General features: G+C 45.9%; 1 protein-coding gene across 3 annotated transcripts in view; it reads right to left on the reverse strand.

Annotated features, from left to right (window-relative positions):
• Ptch1 (patched 1) overlaps positions 1-16653 on the reverse strand; it is a 65596-nt gene that overhangs the window by 31342 nt on the left and 17601 nt on the right. For all 3 annotated transcript variants that reach the window (XM_087896656.1, XM_087896655.1, XM_087896657.1), the window contains exons 3-10: positions 7379-7568; positions 4560-4629; positions 4359-4450; positions 2820-3018; positions 2407-2528; positions 1523-1670; positions 499-630; positions 9-164 (exon numbers count right to left, since the gene is read on the reverse strand). In XM_087896656.1, coding sequence (XP_087752782.1) covers positions 9-164; positions 499-630; positions 1523-1670; positions 2407-2528; positions 2820-3018; positions 4359-4450; positions 4560-4629; positions 7379-7568 — 1109 coding nt within the window. The remainder of the gene's footprint in view (positions 1-8; positions 165-498; positions 631-1522; positions 1671-2406; positions 2529-2819; positions 3019-4358; positions 4451-4559; positions 4630-7378; positions 7569-16653) is intronic.

A 16653-nucleotide genomic window follows, 5' to 3' on the forward strand; every position in this document is an offset into this window, starting at 1 on the left:
TGCAGTACCTGAGTTGTTGCAGCGTTAAAGGAAATCCCGATCAAGGAGCAGAGGCCCAATCCTGCAGCCACTGACAGTGCAACCAACAGGACGCCAGCCAGCCCCACGGCACCCTGGGACTTGGAGCAGTCCCAGCGCAGCATGGTTAAACAGGCATAGGCAAGCTGCAAGCAGAAGGATGGGGAAGGGGGACGAAGGGGAGTGGAGAGAGAAGGTGGGGGAAAGACACAAAACAAGAGCCAAACATTAGAATGTGTGGGGATTCTAATGTTTCCCCCCCCTCCCATTGCCCCACATCCAAAGGTAGAACCTATTAACTCCAAAAAAAAAAAAAAAAAAAATCTTGCACTCCAAACATCACACAACAAGGCTGAGCTGTCCCTGTCTTGGGTGTCCTTAGGGTGTACTTGTACATTAGGGGCAGCAGCTTAAAAGCTCCAAAACAAACAAGCTCAAACCAAGTTGACCACCCCACACCCTAGGGGAGCCCAGAATTACCATCAGTAGGTAGCCGCTGGCCACGCGGATGACACTGACGTCAGAGAAGGATTTTAGAATGTCGTCCAGGGTCGTGGTGGTGAAGGAAAGCACCTTCTGAGTGGAGTTTGGGGCAACGCTTTGATGAACCACCTGAGGTCACAAGACAAGGCTAAATTCCCAAAAGGAACTAAAGCATCAACACGCTTCACCAGCACAGACCTTGGGGGAACACCACCGTGCACACCATACTGTTTGCTGATGCTTCACAAGGTCCCATGTGACCTCAGTGGTCAGAGGAGGAGGGAAGAGGAACCTCCCTCTATAGTGGGTTACTGAGACCAAGGGAGAGCAGACCAGAAAGACACCTAAAGTGTGTTACTTTGTAACTCTAAGGTTCTCTCACCCTCCACAGCCAGAGGACTGCTCTCTCTTAATCCATAAAGGCTCATTCTTATAAATTCCACCTCCCCCCACTTCATTTGCTGGCCACTTTCAAAAGGTCACAGGCAGCTCCATAGAGGTCACTGCTTGGGAAACAAAGGCCAGCCTCCTGTCACATGACCTGACCAAGGGGCCTGCAGCTGTGAATAGATTCTGTCTTGCTAATGTTTTCCAGACACCTTTTCTTGCTCACCCAGTGTTTTTGTTTTTTTTTCATTCACATTGCGATGCCTGGACTCTGGAGTCCATAGTAGTTACTAGGCATGTTTCAGGGCATCCCCGCTAAGAAAGAGTGTCTCTTCAGACACTACTCCTAAGTCTTAACACAGCTGGATAAAGAAAAGCTTGTATCTCATGTAGTTCTCAGAATTAAAATCTGTCTTGAAAATTAATCTGAGGGAGGTAGTGTAACCCCAACAATCAGGAGACTGAGGCAGGAGGGTAAGGTTTGAGACTGCCTGGGCGGCACAGTATTGTGAGTACTGGCTGACTCAGTAACAAAGAAAATGCCATTAAACCTAACGGGAAACAATGTTTCCAATGAGGAGAGGAAGACTGGACTAAGTTACAAGCTGTCCCTGACATCAAGGGAGGGGCTCACCTCCACGTAAGTCCTCTGCCATGCCTCCAGGATGGCTGCTGCCCTATCCTCGTTCCAATTGATATGAGAGACGTACTCGTAGCCTCTGAAGTGCTCGTACATTTGCTTGGGGGTCATTAACTGGAACATGGTCTGCAGGGCGTGAGCGCTGTGTCAGGGTAAATGGACAGAAGGCAGGTCAGCACCGCCAGCAAGCAGTGTGTGCAATGTGAGGTCCCGCGTGAGCGCCCCCCAGCTCTCCCCCAGACTTCGTCTGTCTTCTGTGCGCACATGTTTCCATTCAAACAAGACCAGGATGGTTATTGTATTTAATAGATTGATGTACCATATTAAAGGTGTAACCTTACAAACCTTTTACAGATAGACCCCAAAATTAAATTAATAGGCAATTTCCTTTCTCAGTTCCTATTCCATGAAACAGGAAGGAGAGGGGAGTAGACAGCTTGACCAGATACACTGGGTTCAGCCATACACTCACTCTGTGCAGAAATCCCAGAGACAGGGTCCCAAGGGAGAAAACTTCAGACAGAACACCTGACGCTTGACTGACTGGAGTCCCCAGCTGCACAAAGGCTAACTCTCATGTGGGCTGTAGTTCCTGGGCTTTGACTCTTGAAGCTCCCACCACTCAATCCCACACTATGACTGGATTTTCTTGCCCCACGAGTCTACATAAAGGGCAGACGTTTCTAAACCCTGAAGCCAACCATTACAGCTCCAGTGGAAATCACAAATCCATTCTAGAAAACTTCCCCGTGAGAATTCTTTGCAAACTGGCCTGATGTGCTCATGTTCCCCCAGATTTACTGACAGTGGACAGCTAGCTAGGACTAACATGAGTCCAATAATAAGTACGGGATGTAATAAGTACTGTGTCGGATTACCTGACCAGTTTTCCAGTGGCGTTCTTGACTGTGCCACCCACAATCAACTCCTCCTGCCAATGCATATACTTCCTGGATAAACCTTGACATCCACCATTCAAAACAAGGGCCACATCAAGAGGCTGTAATGAAAAGACAGCCACATAATTACGGGAATTAGTAGGCAGGTCACATGCCTCGTTAAAATCCAGTGCGTTAAGGGCTTGTTTGTTTCAGAGAAAACATTAATAACGAGACTAATGAGGGTTATGCTAAATCTTACAGCAAAACTTAGCTCTGTAAACAACGTTAGCTCCATACACCACATTAAAAAGGAACAAAACTCATGGCAAATGAAATCTTTAAGATGAAAATAATAGAGGAAGAGAATGAAATAGAAAAGACTTTTCTCCCCCTAGTCTCTGGAAACTCACTTTGGTTGAATTTTTGTTGGGGGCTGTGGCGGGGCAATCTGGGTCAGCTGGGTTGAGGCAGGGCCGGTCCATGTACCCATGGCCAACTTCGGCTTTATTCAGCATTTCCTCCCAGCTGTCCACTTGGTAGTTTATTTTCTTTAACTCTTCTAGGAATTCCAAGGGGTCAAAGTTTGTCCACCGCAAAGGGGGCTTACCTCTGCGAAAGAAATTAAGAGGTGAGGCCATGGAAAACCAACCGGCTTCAGACAGGCAGGAGGGCACCGTGGCTCCATCTGTGCAAAGCAAAATTCTGAGACTTGGGTAAAAAGGGAAAATGGAGTGTTCCTCCCCAACAAAGCTATTTGTGAACAAGTCAGGAAAAGAACTCATGACTAAAGAGGACCAGCAGGGAGCTTGCAAATTAACACAGATATCAGCGACTTTTAATCCCCTAACGTTGTATTTAATATGTCTAAAAAATTAGCCAGTGAGGAGTGGGTGGGTACTTCTAAGCAGGACACAGAGATCCAAAATTAAAAACCAAACGAGGGAATCACAATATAACATCAGTGCCTCCTAGTTTTAAAAGATGCTTTCTAAATGCCACCAATCAAGTATCTGACCTGTAACCGCCAACAATTCATTCTTACGTGCCCTCTCTGGCAGGCTGGCAGTGGGATGGGCAAGCCCCCCATGGGCTCCTGCCATCACCACCCTCACAGCCACTTCCCCCACACTCACTTTGGAAAGTGCACTGGTGACAGACCAGAAAGGCTTTTGGCTGCCTGTTATGTGGTTCAAACCGCACTGTAGCTGCTTAACCAGGCTGAAGTCATTATGCAGACTCTCCCAACCAGAAAACACAAAACCCCTTATTTCCCATCTAAAACTGTACACTGAAGGTCAGGGGATGGCCACTGCCAATTGCTTTTGCAGATATGTGCCGGCCAGGACGGAAACAATAACCCAAGCACTAACTCTTGCGTAATTAGCTGAAAAATGTCTACACTGAGTAACCATCAGTCTTTAAATGATGTGGTGTATGTAATTCCCAACTGCCGGGGCTATGAAGCATCCCTTGTCATGGCCTTAACAGAGGGTGTATATCCCCCTTAAACATCATTACTGCGATCCAAAGAAGGGTTAATATATGACTTTGCTGGAAGATCTTGAATCTTATAGCTTCAAGTATTTCTTTATGACATGTACCCGGCAATAAATTCTCTTCTTACAGGTCTGAGTGCTGGTCTGCGTAACTGCAAGCATTTTATAAAGAGTTTTTAAAAAATTGCACGGGCTGCTCGATAATTTGCATTTTATTTGCATATAAATAGGTTGGTAAAAGTGAATGAAATTTAATGATGCCTACAGAACTGTTTTTGAAAAGAGAAAAAAAAACATTCTGCTGAAGTCCCCCCCACCATTCACTCAAAAAAAAATGCGCTTGGAATTTCAATGTTTTTATTCCTTGTCCAAAACTGAAACAGAATAAACAATGATAATGCACACCGGAAACTGTGACAGAGCCAAGCCATTCGACCCCCAGGCCACACTTACAGGAGGTAAGCTGTCCCCGACTGCAACTTTGCCCCTTCCCAGAAGCAGTCCAGAGGTGTGATGATTAAGCAAGGGTAAAGGTATTCTATTATCTGTCAAAGCAAAAATAACAGGAGAGCATTAGGATAACGCTCGTGGCTGGGGTTGTTTCCAGTAACTGTGAACCATTTTTCCCTCTTTGCAAACAAGAAAAGCGGGTACCTGATCCATGTAACCTGTCTCCGTGATAAGTTCCCCTGATTTGTAGCACAAATGTTCCAACTTCCACTGCCTATTGGGATGAAAAGCAGAGAAAAGTAAAAAAAAAAAAAAAAAAAAAAAAAAAAAAAGTAAAACAGAACACTTCTTACCGCAACGAAATGAGCTAAGAACAGGAGCAACGGGACTTATCAAAAGGCTGTAATTTCGATCACGTTGAAGCATCTGTCAAAACCAGCAGCGCTTTTGCCAAGCAGAAAGCTGGCAAGCTCGCTTTAATGAATAGATAACACTGGATCGTAATTAGCATGTGGGGTGTTTATGTAAATGAACGCTACCGAAGTACTTGAAAAGTCTTGTTTCCTTAAGTGTTCTACCAATAATCTTGTTTACACCATTAATCTGCTCTTCTACACACATTAAACAACCTGCAGCGATCCAGTGAAATTATCACAAATTCAAAATAAGTGGAGCTTGAGATAGTGTAGCAAGTGCTGGATATAGTCAGGTGGAAAGCCATTGCTGGCTTTTATTTATCTTTTTGCTTTTAAACCAGCAGATGTTATTTGTAGGTCATGTTTGAAGCATTCCTGCTCTTAAGCACAAATGTTATACGCAACCTCTGCCAGGTAGACTGCATTCCCAGTTTGGTAGGCACGACCTTAAACCCATGGCTTTTTAACGTGTTTAGGGGAAATAAGTGTTAATCAAAAATAAAAGGATATTTGGGAAGAGAAGAGATGGGAAACCAAAGGAATGAAAGTAAAAACTAACACACACACCCCCCAGAGTGCTCTATTTTATTGGTCTTCTTAGGAGGCCAAGAGCACTTTTAGGACTTGGTGCCCTCTTCCCTACGCTTCTTTCTGGAATTTTCCCATCTTTTGCTTTAAAGGTGCCCTTTAGAAAGTCTACCTTCTTGCTAATAAGTTTTCTTTGCCTAATGCTGGTGAAAATGGCTCTTCTTCATGTAGAGTCCTGGCTGTTATCCCATACCTGGGGTATGTAAGGTGGGCACTGCTTATGCCTGGCTTTGTATTTCTCATTCATCCACCATCTCTCCTTCCCTCCTCTTACTTATCAACCTGCTGATCATGTAGGTCTCTCTCTCTCTCTCTCTCTCTCTCTCTCTCTCTCTCTCTCTCTCTCACACACACACACACACACACACTTCATTAATTCTGTGTAGTGCCAGCATAGACTATCCAACATCACAAGTAGGTTTTCAATGCCATCTGATAGCCAGTTCTCTGTGTTTGCTCGAGGAAGACACTGCTGATCATTCACTGGGTGTGGATCCAGAAGAAGGGGTTTGAAACCTGGACTGATCATTTAATAACCTTAGGGTCTTGGACAAGTGCTCCATTTGATCTCATTTTAGTTTTTTTCATCTAAAATATAGGTACATTGACTATGCAAGGGTTTGTTCTGTGCATAACCCTCTGGGCCCGTCTTAGCTTCTTTGAGAAGGATGTCACCTCACAGTAGAGAACCTTCAGTCTTGTCCTGAAGCATGTGAATGACACATGCCTCAGAGTGGGTCTTAACATATGATACATGTGGGGTCACCCGGGGCATGCCAAGAGCTTTAGAAGGCCTTTGACTGCAATTCCTGCCATCTAGACCAGGTAGCTACTTTCTCTACAGTGCACAGCAGTGGTGGGAGGACAGCAGGTTGCTAAGATCTGTCCACATCTCCCAAAGCTCATCTGACCTCCCCCCTGCTCCACCAGGGGCCACATGTGCATGTGGCTCCTACCCTGAAGGGACTGACTGGATAGACAAGTCACTATAGATAAAGGGGAAAACAGATGTTAATTCTGTTCTCTTACAAGGTATGTGTATGAATCTACCTCACTCAGACATCCCAGAGAATTCCCAGGGAAACTCAACAACCACTCCTCCATTTGCTTTGTAATGAACATCACCTGTACAAAGCAAAGTAAGAAACCTGACTTCCTCCCCCTCCTCCTCCCTCTACCCTTTACTTGCTGGCTGAGATTACACTATCCAAGGAAAGGTTCAGTAATGGAGATAGTTTACCAAGTGAACAAAATATTCAATTTGGGGAAAAAAATATCTTAAGCAATGGGATAAAGATCAGCGTGCAACCCCCACAAGAGAACAGCATCCATTGGTGGACCATGCCAAGATACTTAGTCGAAATACATTATTGAAAGATGGCTCAGAGGTAAAGCGCACTGGCTGCTCTTGCAGGTGACCAGGTTTGGTTCCCAACACCCACACGGCAGCACACACTCTCTAACTCCACACCTGCACACATGGGGTACACTGACACACATACAGACAAACATGCATGTGATATGGTTGACCACATACCTGATCACTAAGTTTGACATCTGGGAAGCTCTAGAATCTGAAACTTTTGGATGAAAGCATGCCACAAATAGAATATTCCATACAATGAAACTCCATTTTTTTTTGCACAAAAATATGTACTAAAATACTATGTAAGGCATATTGGAACATAAATCAGGTCTGTCTTCAGTCTTGGATCTTGCCCCCAATAAATCTTATTACTTACATGGAAATATTCCAAAATAAATTTATTTTAAATGTTTGAGATACTTCTGGGTCCCAAGGATAAGGAAGATTCAATGTGTAGTATTTTGCTAACAACCTCTAAAAACAAACCAGCACTGGGAAGTGATCAACGGTAGCACTGTGTAACATCGATAAAACCCTGGGTTCTAAAGTTATCAGAAAACGGTCGAAACTAACTTAATAATCCAAAGGCAAAGTTATTCATGGAAGCAAGAGGCCTACCTGCTGACTGATGCACACAGCACAGCTGGCCTTACCTGTTATACATGTAGACGTGCACACGGCTGGCCTGCAGGGCCGAGTCCAGGTGCTGCAGGAGAGCCTCTGTGGTCAGGACATTCGCGCCTTCTTCTTTCGGCGTCTGGATCATCAGCTGAGGATTAAACATAGCCTCTTCTCCTATCTTCTGCCGGGTATAATTTAACTCTCGACTCACTCGTCCACCAACTGACAAACATGGATAGGTATCGGTCAGAACAGAACTCACCTCAAAACTGTTCCCTAAAAGACAGGTTCAGTAACCAGAGACAAACTGGAGACGAAACTCGAGTGAACTGCAAGGCTGGCTTTAGGAATGACAAGTCTAATAAAAAATAATGCTCTCTAAGCCCAAGGCTTGTCAAATACCCACATCCACTGGATGCATTCTGACTAGACACCACGAGTCTAAGAGAAGAAGGGGATGGAGAAACGCGATATACCTTTCTTTTCTCTGCGGACCAGACCCAAACACCTTCAGTCTCTTTTACTTATATAAACAATATGCCTACAGCTCATTTCGTGATTAATGACGCAATTTACACTCTTCTAAGCAATCTAGCAAAGGTAACAAGGGAAAGTTTCTCCTCTGTGGAAAAGTCACAAGGAAGGCAGCCCGTGTGTGGGTGTTCAGAACACAACCTGTGGGCAGACAGACTGTGATTCCAGTCAGAAGGGCCAGGGGAACTCCACAGCAGGGGAACATCAGGATCACCTGGTCAGCATCCAGAAAACACAAGCCTCAGGTTCTCAGTTCTCTGGAGGGTGTAACTTGTCTGGAAGCTCCCAGGTGCTGCCGGGCCTTCCACAGAGGCCACGGAGGAATTCTATCCAGCACCGACTGACTCGTCTACAAGTTGGCTAAAGCTAGGCATACTGGCACGCAGGCTCAATGGATGATTTTTAAACCATTTTGACTCTGGATCTCCTTTCTGTGTACTATGTACACTAAGAGTAACTAAACTCTGCTGAGAGGCATCTTGGGAAGACAGAGGATCTGCTCCCACGTGCACACACACAAGGCAAAGGAAGCTGGTCTGATTAGTTCCCAAAGTCACCGATAAGCTCAGAGTTTCTGAGACACAGACCTCTGGCCACCGCTCGGAAAGAACTCAGTGATTGTCACTTTCCCACGACGAGGAATCCTTTTTTCTTCAAGTTTAGTATTCAAGGACATAAACATTTGGTTTGGGAAAGTAAGTGAGTACTGAGAACAGTGGGGTGTTTGGTTCTCTTGGCATATTTTATAAACGGGGGGGGGGGCTAAAAAGCAAACAATGGCTCATTAGGAAAACTAGCGCAGAATCTCGAGCTGGCAGGACCCTGTGCGCAGGCCCACGAAGCCGCCAAGGCCACCATGGAGCTCAGAGGTGAAGCTAAAGGATCGTGCGGCTGTGGGAAGAGGGCAGCAAAGGGTTCATAAGAGGTATTCAAAGTGGGTAGATAGCTTGGCGGATGCCAGAGGGGGTGGCTGAGGCCTTTACCAATGTCAAGTTCCAGAGAAGCAGGACTAGGGGGTGTGGCTCGGTGCCTGCCTGGCATCTACAAGGTCGCGAGTTCCAGCCCCAGCACTAGGGAAACTCGGAAACAAGCCCTCTCATCCTAACCGAAGACAGTCTCTTGTTCACTGTGGACAGGCCTTCAGGCAACTAGCCAACTGAACTTGACGTCTGCCTGTGTGGAAACACCGGGAAGCACCCCTGAAAAGCTACAAGGCAACCCCACATCTGCACAACCTCTTCATTTCTCCTAGAGTTCTCACGACTCATACCCCACACCTGGACTCCCCTTGGCTCCTTGTGACGCTCAGCACATTGTGCTCCCTTGTGCTTTTAAAATTAGAACTTGGGTGATCTCAAATCAAAAGGACAATAATAATAATATTGATACTAATAATATATATATATTTTTAAAGCTAAAATAAAATCAAGCCACAAAGCAGAGCCCCGCCCTCCCCCAACACACAACTGCTTTTACAGCAGAGCTTTCTATGAGAATCAAGACAGTTTGACCAGACTTGACCCCTGACCCCATGGGCCTTAGCCAACGTGTCTCTATTTACAGCCCTCAACACAAGCACTCACAAAGGTAAGAAATCCACTGCACAGCGCACGTCACACTGCTAAGGACATCGCTGTGCACCTTCAAACTAAACTCTCTGCTTGGGGGGTTTCAGAAAGGATATTCTTGCCAGGTGGTGATGGTGCACTTGGGAGGCAGAAGCAGGAGGATCTCTATGCATTTGGGGCCAGCCTGGCCTACAAAGCAAGTTCCAGGACAGTCAGGGATACATAGAGGAACCCTATCTCGGAGAAAAATTATTAAGAGCAAGCAAATAAAGAAACAGAAAGGAGAGTCTCAAAATAGAAAAATGTAATTCATTGGCCCTATTACCACCCTATAGTGTATGTTAAAATAAATGCATTTTAAGCAACCGAATATCCAGTCTATCTGTTGCATGTCTTTGTTTTCTTTGCTCTAGGGATTAATACTCATTATCTTTTTAAAAGATTTAATATTCCCAATCATTTATATTTGTGTGTGTGTGTGTGTGTGTATGTATGGGGGTATGAGCTATGCACTTGAGTGCTGTACCCACAGAGGCAACATTAGATTTAGACACCATTAGATTTCCCTGGGGCTGGAGTTACAGTTACCCAATGTGGGTGCGGGTTACCAAGCTCAGGTCCTCTGCAAAAACAGTACACTCTCTTAACTGCTTAACTCATAACCCTCAGTTATGAATCTTACCTATGTGACAATCAGCACCAGCCAAAGCAAGATCACAACCATCAGTGATAAAGTAGGCCATGCAAGCAGCTGAGTTGCAACTTCGCAAGAATGCACGCTGAGTCCTACCAACGATAACTGAAAGGTTTGCCTGTGCCTCTGATGCTGCGACATTTTAGGCCAAACATTTCACTTCGTATTTTATTTATTCATTTTTAAGTCTTTGGGACAGGGTTTCTCTGTGTAGCTTTGGAGTCTGTCCTGGAGCTCGCTCTGCAGAACAGGCTGTCCTCAAACTTACAGAGATTCGCCTGCCTCTGCCTCCCGAGTGCTAGGACTAAAGGTGTAAATGGCTATGGCCTAGCCTCAACTGCATATTTAACTGAGTGTTTCTGCCAAATGACTGGCTAACTTCAGTCCATTTAACAGCTTCACGTCATCCACAGTATCTATCTCCCTCTGGGTGCACAGGGTGTATGGCAGGTGTTATATACTGAAGAGTAGGAATACTTGGTGGACAGGACCAGGCAATTCTGTCTAAGGCTCTGCTCCAAGAGGGCTACAGGGCCAGTGACATGAACAGGTGGTGCCAAGAAAACCAAGCGTCATAAAGGCAACTAAGGTGAGCTGGGAGACATCATGACGAAGTCTGATTTCTGCAAGGAGAGGGTGGCTGGAACCCGGTGAGAGTGGAGGATGTCATTCATTTGCTTGCTCCAGGAGATTCAGCTCCTGGGGTAGACCCAGCACCCCCCAACTGCAGCAGCACTCACCCTAGGCACTGTGAGCAAGCTAAGAAACGGAAGCCTCTCGGACAGAGCTGTTTTACAGGCTCGCTTGACTCTTGCTAGCTATCTTGGCAAACGCCCATGGTGAACCAAGGCGGAAGGAGAGCCTGAAGCTGCTCATTCATTACCTGGCTGCCTTCCTGATGCTCTGAAGTCCCACAAAACCCACGTTAGATGATTACAGTTCTGCAGATCAGAGCTGGTCTATAACCTCTGACTTTGAAAGATCTGAAAGGCACAAGGGCTTGGTGTGTATGTGTGTGTGTGTGTGTCTGTGTCTGTGTGTGTGTGTCTGTGTCTGTGTGTGTGTGTTTGTGTCTGCGTGTGTGACCCGATTTACTAAGTTCTGTAACCTAAAATAAACTTGTTTGGGTTTAGGGTGTAGTTTAGTGAAGGAAAGAAGGTTCGGCTGACATGTAGGAGGCCCTAGGTTCAATGTCAAGAATGAACGAAAGGATGAATTTGCTAAGAAAGTCAACATATATTATATATATTAAAGCCCTGGTCTCTTTCCCACCTTCAAGGTCAAAGTTCCTCTGGCACAGTTTTTAAATAAATAACCAAATTTCACCTATGTGATAGCACCTAAGGAAAATGAGCCATAAGATTCAGTAGTCCTTAGCTAGCCACAGGATCAGTGAACCACTGTGACATCCATGATTGCCCAGTAACGATCTATGAATATTTATTGGATTTCTTCTTGAGTTAACCCATTTTAAGTTTTTTGCAATGCAGACTTCCTTGTAAAATAACCAAAAAAGAAAGAGAGAAGTAGGAAGGGAAGGAGGGAGGGGAGGAAACCATGTGAGAAGAAAAGACTTCCTAGAAACAGGAATTAAAAACAAATTTAAGGGCTGGAGGGAGACTGAGCAGTTAGGAGCACTGACTGCTCTTTTAGAGGACCTGAGTTCAGTTCTCAGCACCCTTTCTGGGTGACTCACAACTGCCTTCAACTCCAGCTGGCCTCCTTGGGTACCACATTTACATGTCCACATACAGACCACACCCACAAGCACATAATTAAAAATAATAAAGAAAGTAAAAATAATGTAAGCTTCACAGCTGAGGGTGTGGCTCAGCTTCCCCAAGAGGTAAGAAATCCCGGGTTCAATCACCAAGCATGGAATAAACCAGGTAGGGTGCAGTTCTGTGATCCAGACCCTCACGGTGTAGAGGCAGGAGGATCAGAAGCTCAAGGACATCCTTAGCTAATGGAGAACCAGCCTGGACTATGTGAGATCCTAGCTAGTTAACAAATAAGCAGGCTCAGTTACATACACCTTACCGTGATCTTTTAATCCATCTCATTCCTAAATGTATTATCTCTAACAATAAAATAACCACTGGCCTCTCTGAAAGAGACTCAGGATCCCAAAAACCAAAACAATCTTACGTATTTGTGTGACACTGTCCATCTGCAAGCTCGTAAAAACAACAACAACAAAAACAAAACAAAAAAAAATCACTATTTGCTTAGAGAATCTTTGAGTAACTCCGTCCACCCGGGCCTGCTGTGTCACACTGGCTGTGAGCACCAGAGCAGTTGACCAGGCCATAATGGGGCTATACTAATCCAACTACCCTGCCAGCTTCCCTACAGCTCACGGGTGGCTGGGAGCACCAAACTGTGTATCCCAGAGTGTACAACACTCACAGTTTGAGCTTTGAGGACGTAGACAAACAACTTCCACCTTATTTCCTGGACAAATTTGTTGCATTCATTATTTTGTTGTGGCTAAGGAGGCTGTACTGTGTAATAGGACCCCATGGACCACAGCCTTCTTTTCCTTTTGATTCTGACCCTTCTTTCTTTTAAATTCTATATGTCATCCTCTACAAATATAAAGCTGACACCGGTAATTATAAACGTTGCTCCTGCAAAGTATTTCTCAGTCAGGCTGTGTCTCCTTTTCTCCTCAAACCATCCAGCACAGTTTTCCAAAGGGAAGCATGGGGCAGGGCATTCAACCAAGCCATACCCTCTGGATGGGCACCATTCCAATCTACTGTAGACCAGAGTTTCTTCCCTACCATGTCCCCTGCTGGACAGCCACCGCCTTTCCTGCAACCTAAATAAAATATGTCTCCAGCACTCACAATAAAAGCTTCTTGTGCAATACGGAAAGATGATCTGAAGGTCGACAGCAAGGTGGTGTGTCCCCCCTTCCCCCCACCCACCGTGAGCCAGCAACAGAGGCAAACCGGGACCATGGCACACACTCAGAATGTGTTGCACAAATAAATGAATGAATGGCCTCAGCACAGAGCTCTGGGAACAGGCAGTCATCTGTACAAGATATTAATTCCCCCCAAAGCCCCAAAAAGTCAGTCAGTCAAAACAAATGACCCTTTCAGCCTGAAAAGCACCCACTCAGAGTCCAATTAGGAAAATGGGGTCTGTGCACATTCACATTTGATTAACCCTGGGAATTATCTAGCAGCCTCAAAGAGAAATTTTCACCCTCTAGTTGCTTCAGGTCCTTCATTCAGTGATGTGACTAGTTACCAGGAGGGCCAAAATACACACTCGGCTAAAATGAAGGAACTCTGAAGTCAATGGCACCGGTTCATTTCTAAAGTGTGTGGAGGTGACAGGGTAGTGATGTAGGTAGTGAGCTGGCTAAAAACTCAGGGTGAGGTTTAGTCTCTGTGCCCACCCATCCCTGCTCAAAGGTCTGGGCCGTCCTCCTCCACCTTCTCATCAGGAGAGTATGAAGTGCCTACCATGGGAAAATGCTGGAATCAGACAGCTCGAAGCACACCGGTCCCTCCTCAAAGGATGACCACACAAAAACCCGGTGAGAGCAAAACACATCCACTCTCTCACTCACCCACACCCCTTAGACCACACCTCTGAGGGCTGGCGGCAGGTGAGTGAGCAGGCAGACACCCATCAGAGCACTGGGCAGGCATCCATGCCCCGCCCACCCCCACTCCACAGAGCAGTAGCTCCCAGTGCCATCTGTTACCAGCCAGGGCTGCTTCCTCTGAATGGTCTTCCCTGAGACCAACCCACTCAACCTGTCGGATGCAATCATGTCAGCCCAGCACTCAGCCACCAGGCCTGCTGCCTGCAGCAGCTCCCAAGACAGCCTGGCATCTGCTGGTGGCCCCTTCTTCCTCAGTCACAAGGGAATGGTGCGTGTGCGCTCACTCAAACCAAACTGCCCTGTTTCCCTGACTTCCTAAAGGTCCCAGCCAGACACGTCTCCGTCCCTCAGAACACCACCACACCTGCAAGCTCTACAAGTCAAGTCTGTTTATTCTGCAGAAAACTGGGTAGAAAGTGAGCACCTCCAAGAGGTGGAACCGGAAACCAGCACAAGTAATTGCATTTAGTTAAGACCTGAGTTCTTAATTTTAAAAAATAAAAAGGGCTGCCTGGCATAGTGGCGCACGCCTTTAATCCCAGCACTTGGGAGGCAGAGAAAGGCAGATCTCTGTGAGTATAAGGTTAGCCTGGTCTACAGAGAAAGTTCCAGGCCAGTCAGGACCACATAGTAAGACCATCTCAAAACACCAAAATAAATAAGCAAACAATAGAAGGGGGTTAGGATCACTCCGTCGGCAATATGTTTCCCTAGCACACACAAAGCTGAGCTCGGTGATCCTTGTGAGTCAGAAGTTCAAAGCCATCCTCAGCTACATGAGACCCGGTCTCAACCAAAGAGAAGCAGAAAGCACCCTTTGCTGGGTATGGCTGTGGCATGACACCAAGCCCAATTCCCATCTTAGTGAAGCTGACTTCTTTTCTGTTTTCCCTAGTCTTCTGAAAGTTTGTATCCAGCTTCTTCTTGCACAGGCATGCAGGAGAGAAAGCACAGTCCCCACCTTTGCAGGCAGGCTCCCTGGACTCTGGGAAATGCCACATTGGCCTTGCCTGTACATCTGTGCAAGGAGACACGCAGCACTGGGGGCCACTTTCATGATTTTGTTGCCATCAGGATTAGCTGGATTAGGGAACGGTACATAAGGACCCCCTGGTGCCAGGAGGAAGTCTCATCACCGGGTCAGCGTGGTGTGTGAACTATATTCTGTCAACAACACCACGTCTTTCAGCCACCAACCAAAAAAGTGGGGGAGGAAAGAACAGAAGAGAACGCTCCGGGTGGAAAACGTACAAAACCTCACTGCGTCTTGAACAGGCGTTTCAAAGAGGGAGCCATTCAGGGCTGCTCTTTCAAGCAAGGACCCTACTTGATTTTTTTCTATTTTATCTGTAAAGAATTTAGTGAGTCTGACAGTGATTACAGACATAGGAAATGCTGCAGCTCACAGTGGGGTCTCTCTCTCTCTCTCTCTCTCTCACACTCACACACACACACACACACACACACACACACACACACTTTCCCTAACTTTAAGACGAGTACTTTTAGGCAGAGTCCAACCAATGAATGAAACCTTGCCCTTTGGTCAGAACTCGCATGCCCAAAGTAGTCCCTTTTCCCTGAAGAGGAAAACAGCGTCCTACCCAATCAGGAATTCTCCCCACACTTAATGTGAAGGAAAACAATGTGGGGAGGAGAGGCAAGCAGGGCTGACAAAACCACAACTTCCAAGCCCTTTTATAGCTCAGTGCCTGGAATTCCCCTTCCCCTTACTGGAAACCCTCAGGTTCATTTTCCCACCTACCCCCCATCCATACCCACTCAGGAAGACCTCTCGAAGGAAGAATCCCTTGTAGAGAAAGCAATGGGACTTCTGCAAGTGTGCACAAGCATGTATGGATGTATGCAACGTTACTGAACGGTTCCTCTTGCACAGAACTGGGCTGTTCTGTCCAAGCAGTACCTGTTATATTTCTGTCTTTCTCTTCTGTTTGGCGTATTCACCAACGAGAGAAAAGGAGGTAAGCTCTGGCGGCCCTGACCTGCAGCTGGGACACAATACTTTCGCACAGCCCTGCCGACCCCTGACATAAATTTTACTCCGCAGCTGGCACTTACACACTCAGCATTACCATATGTATAGCTGCGCCGTGCTAATTATGCTAATCACCTGTCTAACTCGCTGCTGCGAAAAATGGTTGTATTTAGCAGTCCAGTGCTTACCAATGCAGCTTACTGTGTGGCTGAAATGTACATTCAGACGGCCCTGAATGGCAAGATTTTTCCACGTTGCTGGCTACATTCAGGCCTCAGAAAAATTTATTCAAGTCAACTGGTTTCGGTCCGCAACAAAAAAGTTACGAGAGAAAAGTGAGTGTGTTCTTGCCCTAACATTCTGGATCTGCTTGCAAGCAAAATGATAAATCAATTGGTGTGGGAAACAAAAAAGGGGAGAGATTTCTTTGGGGAGCCCATGTGAAACTGTAGCCTATTTTAAGAAAAAAAAAAGAAGAAGAAAAAAAGGGGGTCATCCTATCCCCCAAATCTCTAGAGAGAGCAGCTAACAGATATTTAGTCCTAATCCAGAGTCTCTCAAATTGCAAGCACTGGTTGCAACCGAGCCAGGTGTTAGATGTGCTTTTTCTGGACCACATGTAGATTAAAATGACGTGTGATTCTTGACATATTTTAAACTAATTATAACAATATGACAATTTCCTTAGGGGAAACAGGTAAAAACAAATAACCTCTTGGGCAGCTAGGAAAAAAAAAATGGTTTGGTATTTTCTTCCTTAGGCTGAACGAGACCTTCGTGATGTTTAACTATTTTGTAAAGGTTTCTGGTTTCCCAGTAAAGGGGCAAAGGAGACTGAGGAGTGTAGGAGGGAAAAGGTGGGGGTGGGGAGGATGGGCGAACTGGGTGGG

The sequence above is a fragment of the Myodes glareolus genome, chromosome 14, assembly GCF_982192425.1.
Source record: "Myodes glareolus chromosome 14, mMyoGla1.1, whole genome shotgun sequence".
NCBI classification, from domain to species: domain Eukaryota; kingdom Metazoa; phylum Chordata; class Mammalia; order Rodentia; family Cricetidae; genus Myodes; species Myodes glareolus.